This window comes from Quercus suber, unplaced genomic scaffold, assembly GCF_002906115.3.
Source record: "Quercus suber isolate HL8 unplaced genomic scaffold, Cork oak 2.0 scaffold_102, whole genome shotgun sequence".
Taxonomy (NCBI): Eukaryota; Viridiplantae; Streptophyta; class Magnoliopsida; order Fagales; family Fagaceae; genus Quercus; species Quercus suber.
This window is the reverse complement of record NW_027069567.1, coordinates 79,110-94,764: the sequence shown is the minus strand read 5'-3', so window position 1 is coordinate 94,764 and position 15,655 is coordinate 79,110. Positions and strand designations below refer to the sequence as shown.

Sequence of the window (15,655 nt, the reverse complement as noted above, 5' to 3'; positions counted from 1 at the left end):
AAGTTAGCTTGCATAAGAAATCCAAAAGCTTTGACGACTTAGGATTTGCATGAGGACTTTGTATGAGAACCTCGACCTGTGTTGAAAATGATAGATTAGAATTTCAATTATTGTACTATTAAGTTGGTATGGGTAATCCTCTAAAACACACCAATTAAAATACCATATTGTATTAGTTTTGTTAGGAGTGGAGGTAGGTGTTTTGATCAATATTGTTGTTTTAGTCAGTAAAATACAAAAAGTAAATAAAAATTAGAAAATAAACATGATTCTTTGGACTAATATAATAAATAGACTAATTTACTTGAAATGATACTTGTGCCTTATAAAATATTTAGATTTTGATTTCAATGATTGAAAGTAAATAAACAACACATTAAAAAAAAAATTTGTTAACCACTGTACTTGTACACTCAAGTACACAAGTTAAGAGGCTTTAAAAAGATCATACTTGCATTGAGAAATAGTAACAAAAACTAATAAAATATATGAGCTTTTAAGTTTAAAGTAGCTTGACTACCAATAAAAATGACTCAATGTGTTAAAAAAAAAATTTGTGCACCAGTTAATGTCCTTTAAGAAAAATAAATAAAATGAAATAAAAAGGAAAAAAAGGATAAAAAATTACTTATTTCTAATTTTTACATTATGTGCCAATTTGATCTTTAATTTTTTGGCATTATATCAAAATGATCCATGCCCTTAATAATAAGGGTGAGCATTTTTCATTCATTAGGGACCAAATTGATACGATACCAAAATATTATGAACCAAATTGACACATTGCTTAAGAGAATATTATGTGTAATATAACTTACCACATTCTTCTTTAAAAGTTACTATGCATTTTGAGTAGAGTTTATGATGTACCTCTGTATTATAATATCTTTCTCTCTCCCTTACGTGTGCGCTTGTTTCTAAAAATAGAAAAATTGACTTATAGCATAAAGGTAGATAAGCTAAAAACATATTGACCCCTTATGATGAATTAATTGATTAATTAACCAAATTTATTAATTAATCAAATTAACATGCAAACGCGTGGTAGCACAAACAAATCACCAATAATTAAAGTATGCAGCGGAAAATAAATTGACATGGTGGTTTATTTACGAATGGGGAAAACTTACATAACAAAAACCTCACTGGGTGATTTTAAGGTCACCATTCCCAAGAATCCACTATTATCACAACAAGCGGTTACAAGTAAAGGAATCCTAGTACGTTTATATCAACCTACAGTTGAATCCTTACCCCAATAACCAATTAGACTTGTTCTGTAATGATAATCTCTCTTTTCAATGCATGGCTCTCAGTACGTGACTAACTAATTAATGCGCGGATCTCAATACGCGGCTTACTCCTTTGCACGAATTCCAGTACGTGACTAACTCGACAACAACCTTTTGATTGTTGTAGTTAATTTGTAGTAGCTTCACATAGAAATACCAATAAGATCTTTAATGTTAGTGTAAGAGACTTTGCTTGGTTACAAAACCTAAAGGCGTACAAGAAACGCAGCAAGAACTCTTTTTTCTGTAAGAAGAGGCTATGGTTTCAAAAAGAAATCCTTATGAAGCTCTCTAGAGTTGGTTTTTCTTTTTCCACCTCCTTTAAATAAGAGCTTAATGGGCTCTCCTATTCCAAATAGGTTTACACAAATCTTGGGTTTTCCTAGTTCTATGAGGATTATACAAACTCACAAACAAATAGCTTTTTTAGAATAAAAATGTTGTTAGCTATAGACTGAAACCTGTAAGCTCGATACATCGAGACATCTGTCGAGCTTTTTTGAATCTCGATAGATCGAGCTTCTGTCAAGGAAGTATCGAGATTTACAGATTGTAGTTTTATTGAGCAGTTTTTGAGTAGTCTTCATGTTTTTAATTTAACCACTTGTAATAATTATTTTAAACCTATTTAGATTTACCCAAGTACAAGTAAAATGCATTTTGTTAAAAAATATGTTAATTACATATAAATATGTCCCTAACAAACCAAACAGATAATAAAAAAAAAATATATATATATATATATATAAATATAGGCACGGGGCAGACACGTGAACAAGTCATAGCCCGCGTTAATCAGGAGCGCGCCCAAGGAGTTTAAAATCCAGCTAATATACCTGGCGCGAAACGAAATTCTTACGTTTACAGTTTCCCGCTAAAAAACAACAGTTATATTTCTCCAACATCTGATTTCATTTTATTTTACTTATCCCCAACCCCAATTCTCCAAAGCCCTCCGATCCTTCCCCCAAACCTCTAAAACTCCTAACAATGCCTGCCATCATGGCCGTCAAACCCGACTCCTCCCGATCCAACCCAGACTCCACTCCCCAGAAGCGGAGACTCAGATCCGATACCACGGCGGCGCAGGATAGCCCCATTTCAACTCCGGTCAAATGGAAATCTCCTCGCACTTGCACCACTTCCAGCCCAAAGACTCCCATATCTGTGAGTTCTGTGGTTCCTTTTTTTATTATATACAAATATAAACGACCTGTCGTTTCCCTTTTCTTTATTTCTTTATTCTTTATTTTTAATTTGCCTGATTTGTGATTAATTGCAGAGAGTTGAGAGAGATTTTAGTGAAAATATTACGAAATCTCACAAATCTGCAATCAAGAAATTGTCCGATTCTTTAACTCCAAAACAGAAATGGAATCCCCTAGGCAAGTTTAATTCTTTCTTTCTTTCTTTTTTAATTATTTGGTGGAGTTTGTTTGATTTTAATTTGTGCTTTCGAATTTATAGATTCCGAGCAGATGAAGGCGGTTAAGGAGGCAATGCACGTGTCGACTGCACCACCTAACATTGTGTGCCGTGAAGGCGAACAGAAGAGGGTATTGGAGTTTTGCCAGGCGTGTGTAGAGCAAGAGAAGGCTGGGAGTTTATACGTGTGTGGGTGTCCCGGGACCGGGAAATCTTTGTCGATGGAGAAAGTGAAACAACTCTTGTTTCATTGGGCTAATGAGGTATATAACCCATTTCCTTTTTTTGTTTGTTTTGAAATGTCAATTGTCCTTTGCTTTGGTTTATTAATGTCAATCCAGATCATTTACGTTTATTTTTAATTGCATAATAGTCGTGTGTCTTGTTTAAATCATTTGATGACTTGTGTTTTTGTTGTTTTTGCCAGGCGGGGCATCAGCAACCGAATGTGTTAACCATAAATTGTACTTCACTAGCAAAAACATCAGATATTTTCGGCAAGGTATTGATTAAACGGTGTAGCTTGCTATTGACTATTGAATAGCAAATTTTGCTTAATGGGTATTTTGGCTTTGCAGATATTGGGTGAAAGCCAACCGCGAAAGAAAGTTAACGGTGCTACCTCTCCCTTGCAACATTTGCAGAACTTGTACTCTCAAAAGCCCCAGCCATCTGGCATGAAGATGATGTAAGATATTGAATATCAATGAAGGAGTTGACTTGTTCACTTTGTTGCTTATTCACAGATGTGTGGTGGTTGGTTTTATTCATGTGGTGTTCACTTTTAATAGGCTGATAATTGCTGATGAGTTGGACTATTTGATTACTAAAGACCGGGCCGTTCTTCATGATCTATTCATGCTTACAACATTCCCCTTCTCCAGATGTATATTGATAGGTACTATTCCTAGTAAATGTATTATTGGTATTAATCAGATTTCAATTTCCATGACTCGAATGCATAAGTGAATTTCTCATATCATCTTTGCATTTGCAGGAATAGCTAATGCCATAGACCTAGCAGATCGTTTTCTTCCAAAACTTCAGTCATTAAATTGTGAGTTTTGTACTTGCCTCTATTAATAGGCTGATAATTTAGTTCACTTTTAATAGGCTGATAATTTAGTTTTATCTAAGACTCAGAAAACTTCTTTTGTCTGGTTTGAGCAATTTTGTGATGGTCTTTTATTATTATTTTTTTCCAGAACTAGCCTTTATTCCTTCATGTAACTTCAGAGACTTCTGAATATTTTAACAACATTGGCTGCCCCTTGGTTATACCATTTCATTATAACTGGGTTGACGTAAATCTTTTACTAATTTTAATGCAACTCACTGATCAGTTGTCTTAAAAACTCTAATTTTCATTTTATTGATCTTCATGTCTTGCCCCGGTCTTTCCTGGGGATGCAGTTGTTCACTGTTAATGCTTATAGTTCTTGATAATAGGCCAGCTGTGGCCTGTACCAGGTCTCCAATCCTCCACCAAAATATTGGCTACAAATATGAATTGCGTAATAAGAGATATCAGCTTTCCTATAGTTTGAAATAGAACTTATTTTTAATTCCTCCAGCTACTCTTTTTTGTGCCAGGCAAACCTATGGTAGTAACTTTTCGGGCCTACTCTAAAGATCAAATCCTCAAGATACTTCATGAGAGGCTAATGGTAAGTTCTATGCTTCAGTTTTACCTCCCAGCAAGCAAGTGGTATTCACTTATAATTTTAATTTTGTTGTAAAGAATCAGACTTCTCTAGGGTGGTGAAAAATGAATTAGTAATTATAGTTACTCTGCTCCAACAGGAACTTCCTTATACTGTCTTTCAACCTCAAGCATTGGAACTCTGTGTCAGGGTGAGTACACCATGATTTGCCTTCTGCTATGTCCTGATGCATCATCTTTGCTCTTCTTTGCTTCACCTCTTTATTTATTAATACATTTTGTTTTAACCATCACATCTGGACAGTACCTGATAATTGATTCATGATTTCCCCCACACCCTTTTTGCTAAGAATGATGCATTGCTTTCCCATCAAACTAGTTAAAGCACATAACTGATCTTGACTATATGAAATTCTCAGAAAGTTGCTGCCGCATCTGGAGATATGCGAAAAGCTCTTTGTGTCTGCAGGTCAGTGCTCTGACAATTGTTGTGTCCTGAGTTTTGCTACAATGAATTGGTAGTCAAGTATCAGATCCTGACTTTGTTGCTTTCCAACTTGACAAAATTGGTTAACTGGGATAGGGGTTGGCAGTCTAGTTCAAAAAGTTTTAACTGCTAAAAATAAAATAGTTGGAAGAGGGAGAAAATCAGCAGTGTTACTTCAATTAAGGAAAAGAAAATCCTAAAACTTGTGGCATAATCATTTGAAAGTTGGTATTGGACATCACACTCATTTATAAGAGGTGGCCAGATCCTATGTTTTCTTGGTCCTGCCATGTTGCCACTGCCACATCTAGCACTTGCTCTTTTCATTTTAAACCTATTTTGCCTTGAACTCCACAGGGCTTGAAATGGCCACATGGTGCATTTTTCATGGTCTTTATGCAGTTGGATAATGCTTAACAGGATGTTAGTTTTTTAAGTGAATGGGGAATTTCAGTCTTTCACTTGCCTACCTTATTACATTTCACACAGTTTGTCACACTATGATGGATATTTAAAGTTTAACTCAAAACAAATTAAATTGATGTGATACAAATAATAAAATCATCTTTAGCCTTGCTTTGCAGTCTAAAAATTACAAAACTAATGCTATAGCTGTTTAACTATAATGCAGGAGTGCAATTGAGATGGTAGAAGCAGAACTTAGAGAATCTAGTAGTAACTTCAGTTCGTCAATAGTAGAGAAAGCATTCCTTGAACAACAGAGAGCTACAGCTCCTGATGTTTTAGAAAAACAAGAAATAGATGTTGTAAGTTCTTAATTTTTGACATCTTAGATATCCATTCTGAAATTTTAAAATACTTATCTAATTTTTTCCTCATATTATCTTAGAGGTTTTGAAACTGGTTTCAGGTGAGGCTTGATCATATGGTTGTTGCTTTGTCAAAGACGTATAAATCACCAATAGTGGATACTATACAATCTCTTCCACAACATCAACAGGTAACTTTGTGCCAGGAGCATGATGTTAACATGGTGTATGATATATTACAGATTAATATTTGTTTTATCTAGACTATGATGCTTAGCATTGAATATTCCTTACATATCCATCCGTTTACTTCAAGAATAAGAAGACAACTGAGAACGTGGCCACTATGGGGAATTTTTTTTATAACTAATTATAAGATGTTAACTGCTCGATAGATGGTTATTACCCTGACTAGAAGAAAAGAAGCATCCTAGTTCACTTGGGTTTATTAAAAAAGAGATTCCCAGCAGTGAGCATTATAATTTTTCTTTTTTTAAGAAAATGAGAAAAGCCGTCTGCTTGTCTCAAGAGAAGAAAATGAGTTTTTTCTATGCTTCTCAAGTAAAATGATTGATAAAGACCACAAGGACTTGGAATTTTGAAATGCAAACTCCAGATTTTCATGTGCCCTATACCCCTAATGAACTTGTTCCAGGAACAATGAAAAGCAAATTTGATATTAGGTGGATGGCCAAATAATAGAATATGGCATCCACCATAAGTTTGAGGTTTGATAGAAATTAATAATTCAACAGGCTATATTTGGGATACATTTTACTTTTTCAAAAACTACATTTTCAAGTGACTGGTGAGTTACAAGCTACAACTAATGGAAAGTTTTCTTTCTTTGGCTGACTCTGAAGCAGTATGAGATCTCAATTGATCTGCAATGCTATAAAGCATGTTGGGTGCATTCAATTAGTGTGTTCTAAGTGCTAATACAAAATACTTGATAATTGATATAATGTTGTTGATGCATAATGTATAGTCACATGATAAGTGTTATAATTACAAAAAACATTAATAACCCAAGTGTTCATATATTTCTCTACACCCAATTTGATTGCAGATTTTACTTTGCTCTGCTGTGAAACTTTTCCGTGGGGGAAAGAAAGATACAACCGTGGGGGAGGTGTGCTTTCTTACCATTATTATTATTTTAATTTAGACTTGATTTGTATAAAGCAGCTGAAGTACCTGTTTTCTTAAACTTGCAACCTGGATGCAGCTAAATAAATTTTATATGGAGATCTGCAAATCAGCACTTATCCCACCTGTTGGGATTTTGGAACTTTCAAGTATATGCAGAGTGCTAAGTGACCAGGTAAGATGTTTACCTTCTTTATTATATAGTTCTCTAGTACTGCATGAACCATATTACAAGAGTTTTTATGACATTTTACTATCTTGGAAAAGAAAGGGATGTAACTAAAATTCTAAAGCATAAATTAAAGTGCAGGGGCTTCTCAAACTAGGTCAATCTCGAGAAGATAAATCAAAAAGAGTGACATTGTGTGTAGATGAAGCAGACATCAGTTTTGCGCTGCAGGTTTGGAGACAAATTTTGTGTTTCTTATATGATCCACCAATATCTGTTTTATATCTACTCTTCACTATTTGGGATCTTAATTTATATCTTTATTGATATGAATCAGGGGATCCGATTCTTTCGCAACTGTCTTCAGTAATTGTGCTCCAAAGCATATGTATTTGTGATTCTTCTTAAGCTTGCTAATGGTCGCTTCCCTTTCCCAGATCACCATTCCAAACAAAAAGGTGGGAACCGAAAAAGGAGTATTTTATAAGATCAAATATAACTTTAAAGATTTTACTTTGCTGCAGTCTAAAGGCTTTTATTCCATCGTGTTGATGCAGATATCAGAGCTTGGCGATCATGATGAAAAAAGTTGCGGGCTAGTTGATTAAAACATAGAGAAACTAAGAACTGCGCATATATAATTTTCCAGCCTAAAGTTGAGCATTGTTTTAGAAAAAATTAATAATAAAGAAAAAAAGCAAAAAAAAAAAAAAAAAAAATCAATACATGATTTATAAGTTATACATCACTTGTAACATGACTGTGTCTTTCAGCAATTGTATTACATTCTTCAACATAAATGTTACTACCAATTGGGTTAGACGGTGGTGAATGGTGATGTTGACTTCCAACCTTTAATACTTTGTCATACAGCATAAGTTAATTAAAGGATAGTCTCTCGCCCTAAAACTTTTCTTAGCCTAGTCTACCACCAAGGCGTACAAACCATAGAGTTTATTGTGTTTCCTAACAATGTACTTTCTCATTTTGCCTCAGACTTGACACGCCCAACATTCTAAGGTTATAATGAACAGGACATGATCGCCCTGGCAATTACTTGTTAAGTAACAGCTCCTATATCTTTTGCCATATCATCCTAATTCCCTCTAGGACAGCTGCTTGCTGTCTTGGAACATTTTCCTTGCTACTAGCCCATCCACATAGTTTGCCATTGCATGAACTTCCTAGTAATCTTGGTAATTGCCACACCAAGTTGTTGCCACCTACTAGGCACCAGCTCATCACAGGCCTTGCCTATTAAACCTAGCAGCCCATGCACATTGCTCAACACTAAGACTTTATCCATGCACCACCATGTGGAGGGCTTGGCCTGTGTTGACGCCACCTCCAAATCTGGTCGCGCAACCTACACAAGACAGCACATTATCGCCATCTTCAACCAGTCCTACTTGGCCATGCAAGGTGCAACCTAAAACATGTTTCTAACACAATCCAGCATACCACACGGTTAGACTGTTCAATCCTGCCTCATTCTTCACATGCAACCTGCCTACAGTCCAACATCTAGCCCATGGCTAAGCCCATGTAAGATGTCATGACACAACTCATGTTACCCACAACACATGCATGCTTGTAGCCTGCCAAGCACAAGAGCACCAACATGTTGTCCACATAGCAGACCATTTGTGTAGTCATGCACTAACATAGCCTACTGCTGCCTCAAGGAACCTTTCTCAGTCTATGGCATTTCCCCTCATGTAGTTTGTGTGGGTAGAATGGGTGCAAGCTGCCACCATAATCAGATGCAACCAATGCTAAAGGATCAAGGGTCTAACATTAAGAGATGTAAGGATTAGACCATTTAGACGTGTTGCGTCAATATGTTAATCAAAAGGAGGTCTGACCATTTAGTGCATCAGCGTTGCAGTTACTTATAAACACATCTACTTGTCTTTCTCATAGGATTAAGGACCTGGGTTAAGACTAAAAGTTAAAATGGATTTTGGACAAAGGACAGTGGTGTTCTTAAATGGTTCAGTGTTCGTTTAGTATAAGGCTTTTTTGCCTAGCATTTTAGCTCATTTGCATATGTACAACTATACTTTAACCAACTTTATACAGAATATATTTCTCAAAAAAAGAAAAAAAGAAAAGCCATTATAGAGAATATTAAATCCAAACCAACACACGAGAAAAAAGAGAGGTCATCCTTGAGGTTCTTGAAATTTTTCCCCCCCTCGGGATGCTTTAACTCACCGTTTAAAACATTTTGCATGACATAAGAATCTCCACTTGGCCAACACTTTGGCGACCAATACGTAAGAATATGGTACTATGATCCTGTAAATGTTAGAATATAGCATCAAGAATTGAATCCATTTTCAGCAAAAACTTGCAAAGCAACAAAGTTCAACCCTATTTGGATCATCCAAGAACTCATTTTTGTTTTCACTTCCATTTTCTATATCCATCTTTTGTATCGATTTTTTGAATCTTAGAACAAAAAACATTAGATATCCTAACTATTTTGCACTTGATTTCTCAAGTATGAATTTTTTTTTTTTTTTTTTTTTTTTTTTCAATACATGATTTATAAGTTATACATCACTTGTAACATGACTGCGTCTTTCAGCAATTGTATTACATTCTTCAACATAAATGTTACTACCAATTGGTTTAGACGGTGGTGAATGGTGATGTTTACTTCCAACCTTTAATACTTTGTCACACAGCATAAGTTAATTAAAGGATAGTCTCTCGCCCTAAAACTTGCCTTAGCCTAGTCTACCACCAAGGCATACAAACCACAGAGTTTATTGTGTTTCCTAACAATGTACTTTCTCATTTTGCCTCAGACTTGACACGCCCAACATTCTAAGGTTATAATGAACAGGACATGATCGCCCTGGCAATTACTTGTTAAGTAACAGCTCCTATATCTTTTGCCATATCATCCTAATTGCCTCTAGGACAGCTGCTTGCTGTCTTGGAACATTTTCCTTGCTACTAGCCCATCCACATAGTTTGCCATTGCATGAACTTCCTAGTAATCTTGGTAATTGCCACACCAAGTTGTTGCCACCTACTAGGCACCAGCTCATCACAGGCCTTGCCTATTAAACCTAGCAGCCCATGCACATTGCTCAACACTAAGACTTTATCCATGCACCACCATGTGGAGGGCTTGGCCTGTGTTGACGCCACCTCCAAATCTGGTCGCGCAACCCACACAGGACAGCACATTATCGCCATCTTCAACAAGTCCTACTTGGCCATGCAAGGTGCAACCTAAAACATGTTTCTAACACAATCCAGCATACCACACGGTTAGACTGTTCAATCCTGCCTCATTCTTCACATGCAACCTGCCTACGGTCCAACATCTAGCCCATGGCTAAGCCCATGTAAGATGTCATGACACAACTCATGTTACCCACAACACATGCATGCTTGTAGCCTGCCAAGCACAAGAGCACCAACATGTCCACATAGCAGACCATTTGTGTAGTCATGCACTAACATAGCCTACTGCTGCCTCAAGGAACCTTTCTCAGTCTATGGCATTTTCCCTCATGTAGTTTGTGTGGGTAGAATGGGTGCAAGCTGCCACCATAATCAGATGCAGCCAATGCTAAAGGATCAAGGGTCTAACATTAAGAGATGTAAGGATTAGACCATTTAGACGTGTTGCATCAATATGTTAATCAAAAGGAGGTCTGACCATTTAGTGCATCAGCGTTGCAGTTACTTATAAACACATCTACTTGTCTTTCTCATAGGATTAAGGACCTGGGTTAGGACTAAAAGTTAAAATGGATTTTGGACAAAGGACAGTGGTGTTCTTAAATGGTTCAGTGTTCGTTTAGTATAAGGCTTTTTTGCCTAGCATTTTAGCTCATTTGCATATGTACAACTATACTTTAACCAACTTTATACAGAATATATTTCTCAAAAAAAGAAAAAAATAAAAGCCATTATAGAGAATATTAAATCCAAACCAACACACGAGAAAAAAGAGAGGTCATCCTTGAGGTTCTTGAAAATTTTTCCCCCCCTCGGGATGCTTTAACTCACCGTCTAAAACATTTTGCATGACATAAGAATCTCCACTTGGCCAACACTTTGGCGACCAATACGTAAGAATATGGTACTACGATCCTGTAAATGTTAGAATATAGCATCAAGAATTGAATCCATTTTCAGCAAATACTTGCAAAGCAACAAAGTTCAACCCTATTTGGATCATCCAAGAACTCATTTTTGTTTTCACTTCCATTTTCTATATCTATCTTTTATATCGATTTTTTGAATCTTAGAACAAAAAACATTAGATACCCTACCTATTTTGCACTTGATTTCTCAAGTAAAAAAAAAAAAAAAAAAACTATTTTTTTCGCTAATAGGCTTACATCTTTTTGTACAATCTTCTTCTTTTTTTTGTCATTTTTTTTTTAATAATGAAAATGCCACTGTATTTATTTGGCTTAAAATGAAAATGCCAAAAGACTGTTTTCATATTCTATTTCCATTCTCACATTTTTTTTGGGTATTCAAAATGAAGATGAGACCAAAAACAAACCCAAACAAAACTTTCATTAATAGGACCCACAGAAAACAGGAAATGAAAGACCCTATTTTTAGAGGAACCAAACCAGGCCAAAGATTAATTAACGGAGTTAATCAACTACACGTCTATATAGTGCATGGATTAAACAAGATTTAATACCAAATAGGCTAATATTTAGAATCTCCAACCCTACAGCATACTGAACCACCAAACAACTCATTCAAATAAATTGAGAGCCATGTCCTCGTCAGAATCTTCTTCCTCTTCAACCTTCTCATCCACCTTGGAACTGGCATCTGGAGCAGCACCAGAATCAGCAGCTACAGCAGGAGCCGCTGCAACAGCAAACTTACTTGGATCCTGCAAATTTTGATCAATAAATCAGTCCAATTCACAAACAACCAGAAATACAAGATGAAATTTTACAAAAACCAACCTTCAAGTATTCCTTCACTTTCTCTGCCTGTGGGAAGGAATACTCTGAAGCTACTGCAACACTCAGAACATTTTTGTATGCATTTGTAAACATGTGGGGTGCAGCAGCAAGAGTTGGGTAAGATACAGCCAGTGACAAAGAGGTGACCATGGAAATTCCAGTAGCAAATTTTTCAATGAGATCATCTTCCGTGAGATTAAGCACTTCAGGATCAAACACAGATCCATTATCATACACGGATAGAACAACAAGACCGTAGGAGAATGGGCGTATCCCAAGCTTTGCAAGAAGTGCAGACTCAGAGGAGCCCACCTTGTCACCCTTTTTAATGAGCTCCACTGGGGTAATGATCTCGACAGTTCCCTTGTTGATCTTTGTTGGAATATTCAACACCTGAAAATATACATGTAAAAATAAAGTGGAAATGGAACTTTGTGGTTGGAAATTTGAAACCAAACCTGAAAGAAGGACGTTTGAGAGGGATCAAGTCCCGTGTTTCCTGGGGGTACAACAACATCAATTGGTGCAACAAGGCCAACACGAGCTGGAGCTCCCACCTGTTCAGGTTGAATAAGTTAAGACTTAAGAGAGATCTCAATTCCTGCTAATAAAGAAAGAGAAATAGATATTACCAAGATTTCAAGTAAGAACTTCACTAAAGTACACAACCAATTGCATCCCTTTAACTCACTCACATATAGAAAAATGAGGATTACAGGCCATAATTGAAACATAATAATTCGACCCCTAAGTTCTCTTATAGCTCTCTGAGGTTGAGTAGGCCTAAGATTCCAACTCAATCAAAACTAGGTATAAAAATACATAAATAAATCAAATAATATATAATAATACAATCAAAGTTTTTTTACTTTTTGTTGACTTCTAATGCTAACACAAGATGAAGGGATGAAAGATTTAAATTCCATATAGTCTTTCAAACGTCTATTGTACTCATGCCTTTTGGCCCCTATTCAAAACTTCTTCCTCACTTTTGAAAGTTCACATTTTTCCTCATCATTATACTAACATTTATTTTTTGACTTGGTTTTTAGGGTTTAAAATAATGACAAACTATATTAGTTTAAAATAATTAGAACTCAACATTTTTTTAATAAAGCAACCAAATGCAAAACAGAATCTTATTAAATGACATTTTATCTTCTTTAAACAAATTCTAAATAAATTAGGTAAGTTATTTATTTAAAAAATCTCTAATTTGACCTTTTATTTTATTAGTATATATTAACCACATATATATTCTCTACCAAACTTAAAATTTCTTTTGCAAGTCTGCAAGCAACTAATTTAAACTAAGAATCAAAATCCAAAATAAATCAAACTAATAAATTCAAAAGAATATATATATTTTTAAAGTATTAATAGCATGGCTCGACTTGGGTCAGTTATTTGGATTGAAAATTTTGCCAACCCGAAGCTACAAAAGCCAACCCAAGCCATCAGGTTGGGTTGGGTTGGTGGGTTGCATTCATAGTCCTAATTAGTACCTCTAACAAAAAGATGGTATCAGTTAAAATAGTCTTATTAAAAGTAGGTGGTTTATTCCAAGCTTAAGCCAATTAACACATTATTTATTGGGATCTCAAAAAAGAAAAAAGACATTAATTATTGGTGCTTGTGATAAAAATGAATTAATTATTCAGAAAAAGGAAATAAGGTTGAAAATTGAAGAGAAATGCAATACCAATAAGGAATTAATTATCACAATTTTTGTTACAACTGGCACGTGGCAAGTGGTGAAAAATAGAGAAGTGGATCCATAGATCCATTAATTTTTCTTCACCAATTATAACTCGCCACAAATTCAAAAATATTTAATACCAACAATATGTTAATCAATAAATTGGATTCCAATAGGTTATCAACTCAAAATGGGACAATAATTACCGCAACAAGCTTGAATTACAGAGAAATAGATAATGCATACAATGTTATAGCATGAATAGCCATACCTTATACTTGCTAATCTCTTCGCTCACTTCCTTCAAATCACCCTTGGTGAAGACCAACCCCACATTACCCTATTTCAAAAGGAATCAGCACATTAAATCAATACAGATAAATATATCAGACATAAAACAGAAATAGGGAACCATAATCACCTTTAAAAACAGAGGCGGAGCTATAGCAAGGCTTGGGGGGGCCATCCCCCCCGCCCCCCAAACAAAAATTTTAAAAAACTATTTTATATTATGTGTAAGCATTAAGAACTTTAAATATTTACCTACAAAAGTAGAAGTTGCCCCCTCCAAATGTTTGAGTTAGTCCAATGATGCTCATAAAAACAAATAGAATTTGTCAATTGGTCTAGTAGTTATAAAGACAAGGTAGTTTACAGCTTTTGTATACTCCTTGGAGTTTAAAACATAAATTCCCTAAAAAATTATCTTGCAAAATACATATGTGAAAGTTGTTAATTTTATATACAATATATTTATAAATGACCTACTCTGGTATCAAAATATTAATGTCTATATTTATGTAGGTGCATTTACGCATATATGTGATGGTTTATCTTAACTCGAAACTAATATATTAGTACCAAAATTTAGCCCCCTCAAAAAATTTTTTTTTTTTTTTGGATTGAGGCGGCGACGTGCACTGGTATACCATTCTTGATTCTTTTAGGCTGATAATAATACTGGGGAAAAAGAAATTTCCTAAAATTTTTAAATCTAACGAGTCACATTCTTTAGATTTTCAAAATCTGAAGCTCAGCCAAACATTACCGAGTCCCAAATAAAAATTTCATAAAAACAAAATCTAAGATCCAACATTATCGTTTGTCTAGTTCTAGTCTCAAAAACCCTTGATCAAAATTTCTCTCCCAAACCAAAACCAAAAACAAAAATGAAATAAATATACACTTTATAATATATATTCGGAAAAATCTAACATTTCCCACATTTTTCTCAGCAACCAATCATCACATAAACAGAAATGAATTCCACAAGCTCAATAAAGTGACCATTTTTCTTTTTCTTAAACCCATTTTCGCCTGACCCATATGACGAAAAACCATATAAATAAAAACCCATTTATCATCTTCTTTTCCCACGCACTTTCTCACCAACCAAACAGATCCACAAAATATATATTAAAAAGAAAAAGGAAAAGGGGAAGATTGATACCACCAAAAGAGGAACGAGGTTCATAATGGCCTCGTTGCCAGTGGCCTCGGCATGAAGCCTAACAGAGCGCTTCATCATGGTGTTCTTTCCCATCAAAATGACTGAGTCACCTCGGAGACCCGTCCTTATCTTCTGGAGCTGGTTGGAACCGACGTTGTCAGCGTGGACAATCAGAACCTGGGAGTACTGGCTGAGCAAAGTGCATAGTTTCTTGTCGTACAAGATCTTCTTCTCGGACCTAGAGGGCTTCACGGCCATTGCTGACAAATAACAAAGCAGTCAGAGGAAGAGAGAGAGAGAAGAAACCCTAGAGGCTAGAAGAAAGTATGGGGATGGTTAGGTCGTAGGTGTAACTAGGGTTTTGCATGGTTATATAGTTTAGACTTTGGGTACGGGTTGGGCTTGCTTCGGGCCCACAAGATCTCTGTGGTGTGGTCCATATTGGGATCCCAAGGCACCAAGTAATTTGTCTTTTTGCGCACACCCACTTTTTAATTTGAAATTTATTCTATAGTCGAATTTAAGTTATCAAACTGAGACTTTGACCATTTGCATCTGGCTTAGGGCCGTACAAAAAGCGCTCCGTG

At 35.6% G+C, this 15,655-nt stretch overlaps 2 protein-coding genes across 2 annotated transcripts; one reads left to right on the top strand and one right to left on the bottom strand.

Annotated features, from left to right (window-relative positions):
• The first annotated feature begins 2,194 nt into the window (after positions 1-2,194).
• Positions 2,195-7,787, top strand: LOC111991906 (cell division control protein 6 homolog B). Its single transcript, XM_024023720.2, has 17 exons — positions 2,195-2,459; positions 2,575-2,677; positions 2,760-2,980; positions 3,145-3,219; positions 3,296-3,405; positions 3,509-3,615; positions 3,715-3,774; positions 4,311-4,384; positions 4,521-4,571; positions 4,800-4,849; positions 5,499-5,634; positions 5,739-5,828; positions 6,707-6,769; positions 6,866-6,961; positions 7,097-7,186; positions 7,293-7,413; positions 7,513-7,787. Exons 1-16 carry the CDS (start codon positions 2,283-2,285, stop codon positions 7,323-7,325), a joined length of 1,536 nt encoding a protein of 511 aa, XP_023879488.2. The 5' UTR covers positions 2,195-2,282; the 3' UTR covers positions 7,326-7,413; positions 7,513-7,787.
• Positions 7,788-11,493: 3,706 nt separating this feature from the next.
• On the bottom strand, positions 11,494-15,432 carry LOC111991901 (large ribosomal subunit protein uL10). Its single transcript, XM_024023716.2, has 5 exons — positions 15,069-15,432; positions 13,890-13,958; positions 12,378-12,476; positions 11,920-12,312; positions 11,494-11,843 (listed from the first exon to the last, which is right to left on the bottom strand). Exons 1-5 carry the CDS (start codon positions 15,324-15,326, stop codon positions 11,700-11,702), a joined length of 963 nt encoding a protein of 320 aa, XP_023879484.1. The 5' UTR covers positions 15,327-15,432; the 3' UTR covers positions 11,494-11,699.
• Between the last annotated feature and the right edge of the window lie 223 nt (positions 15,433-15,655).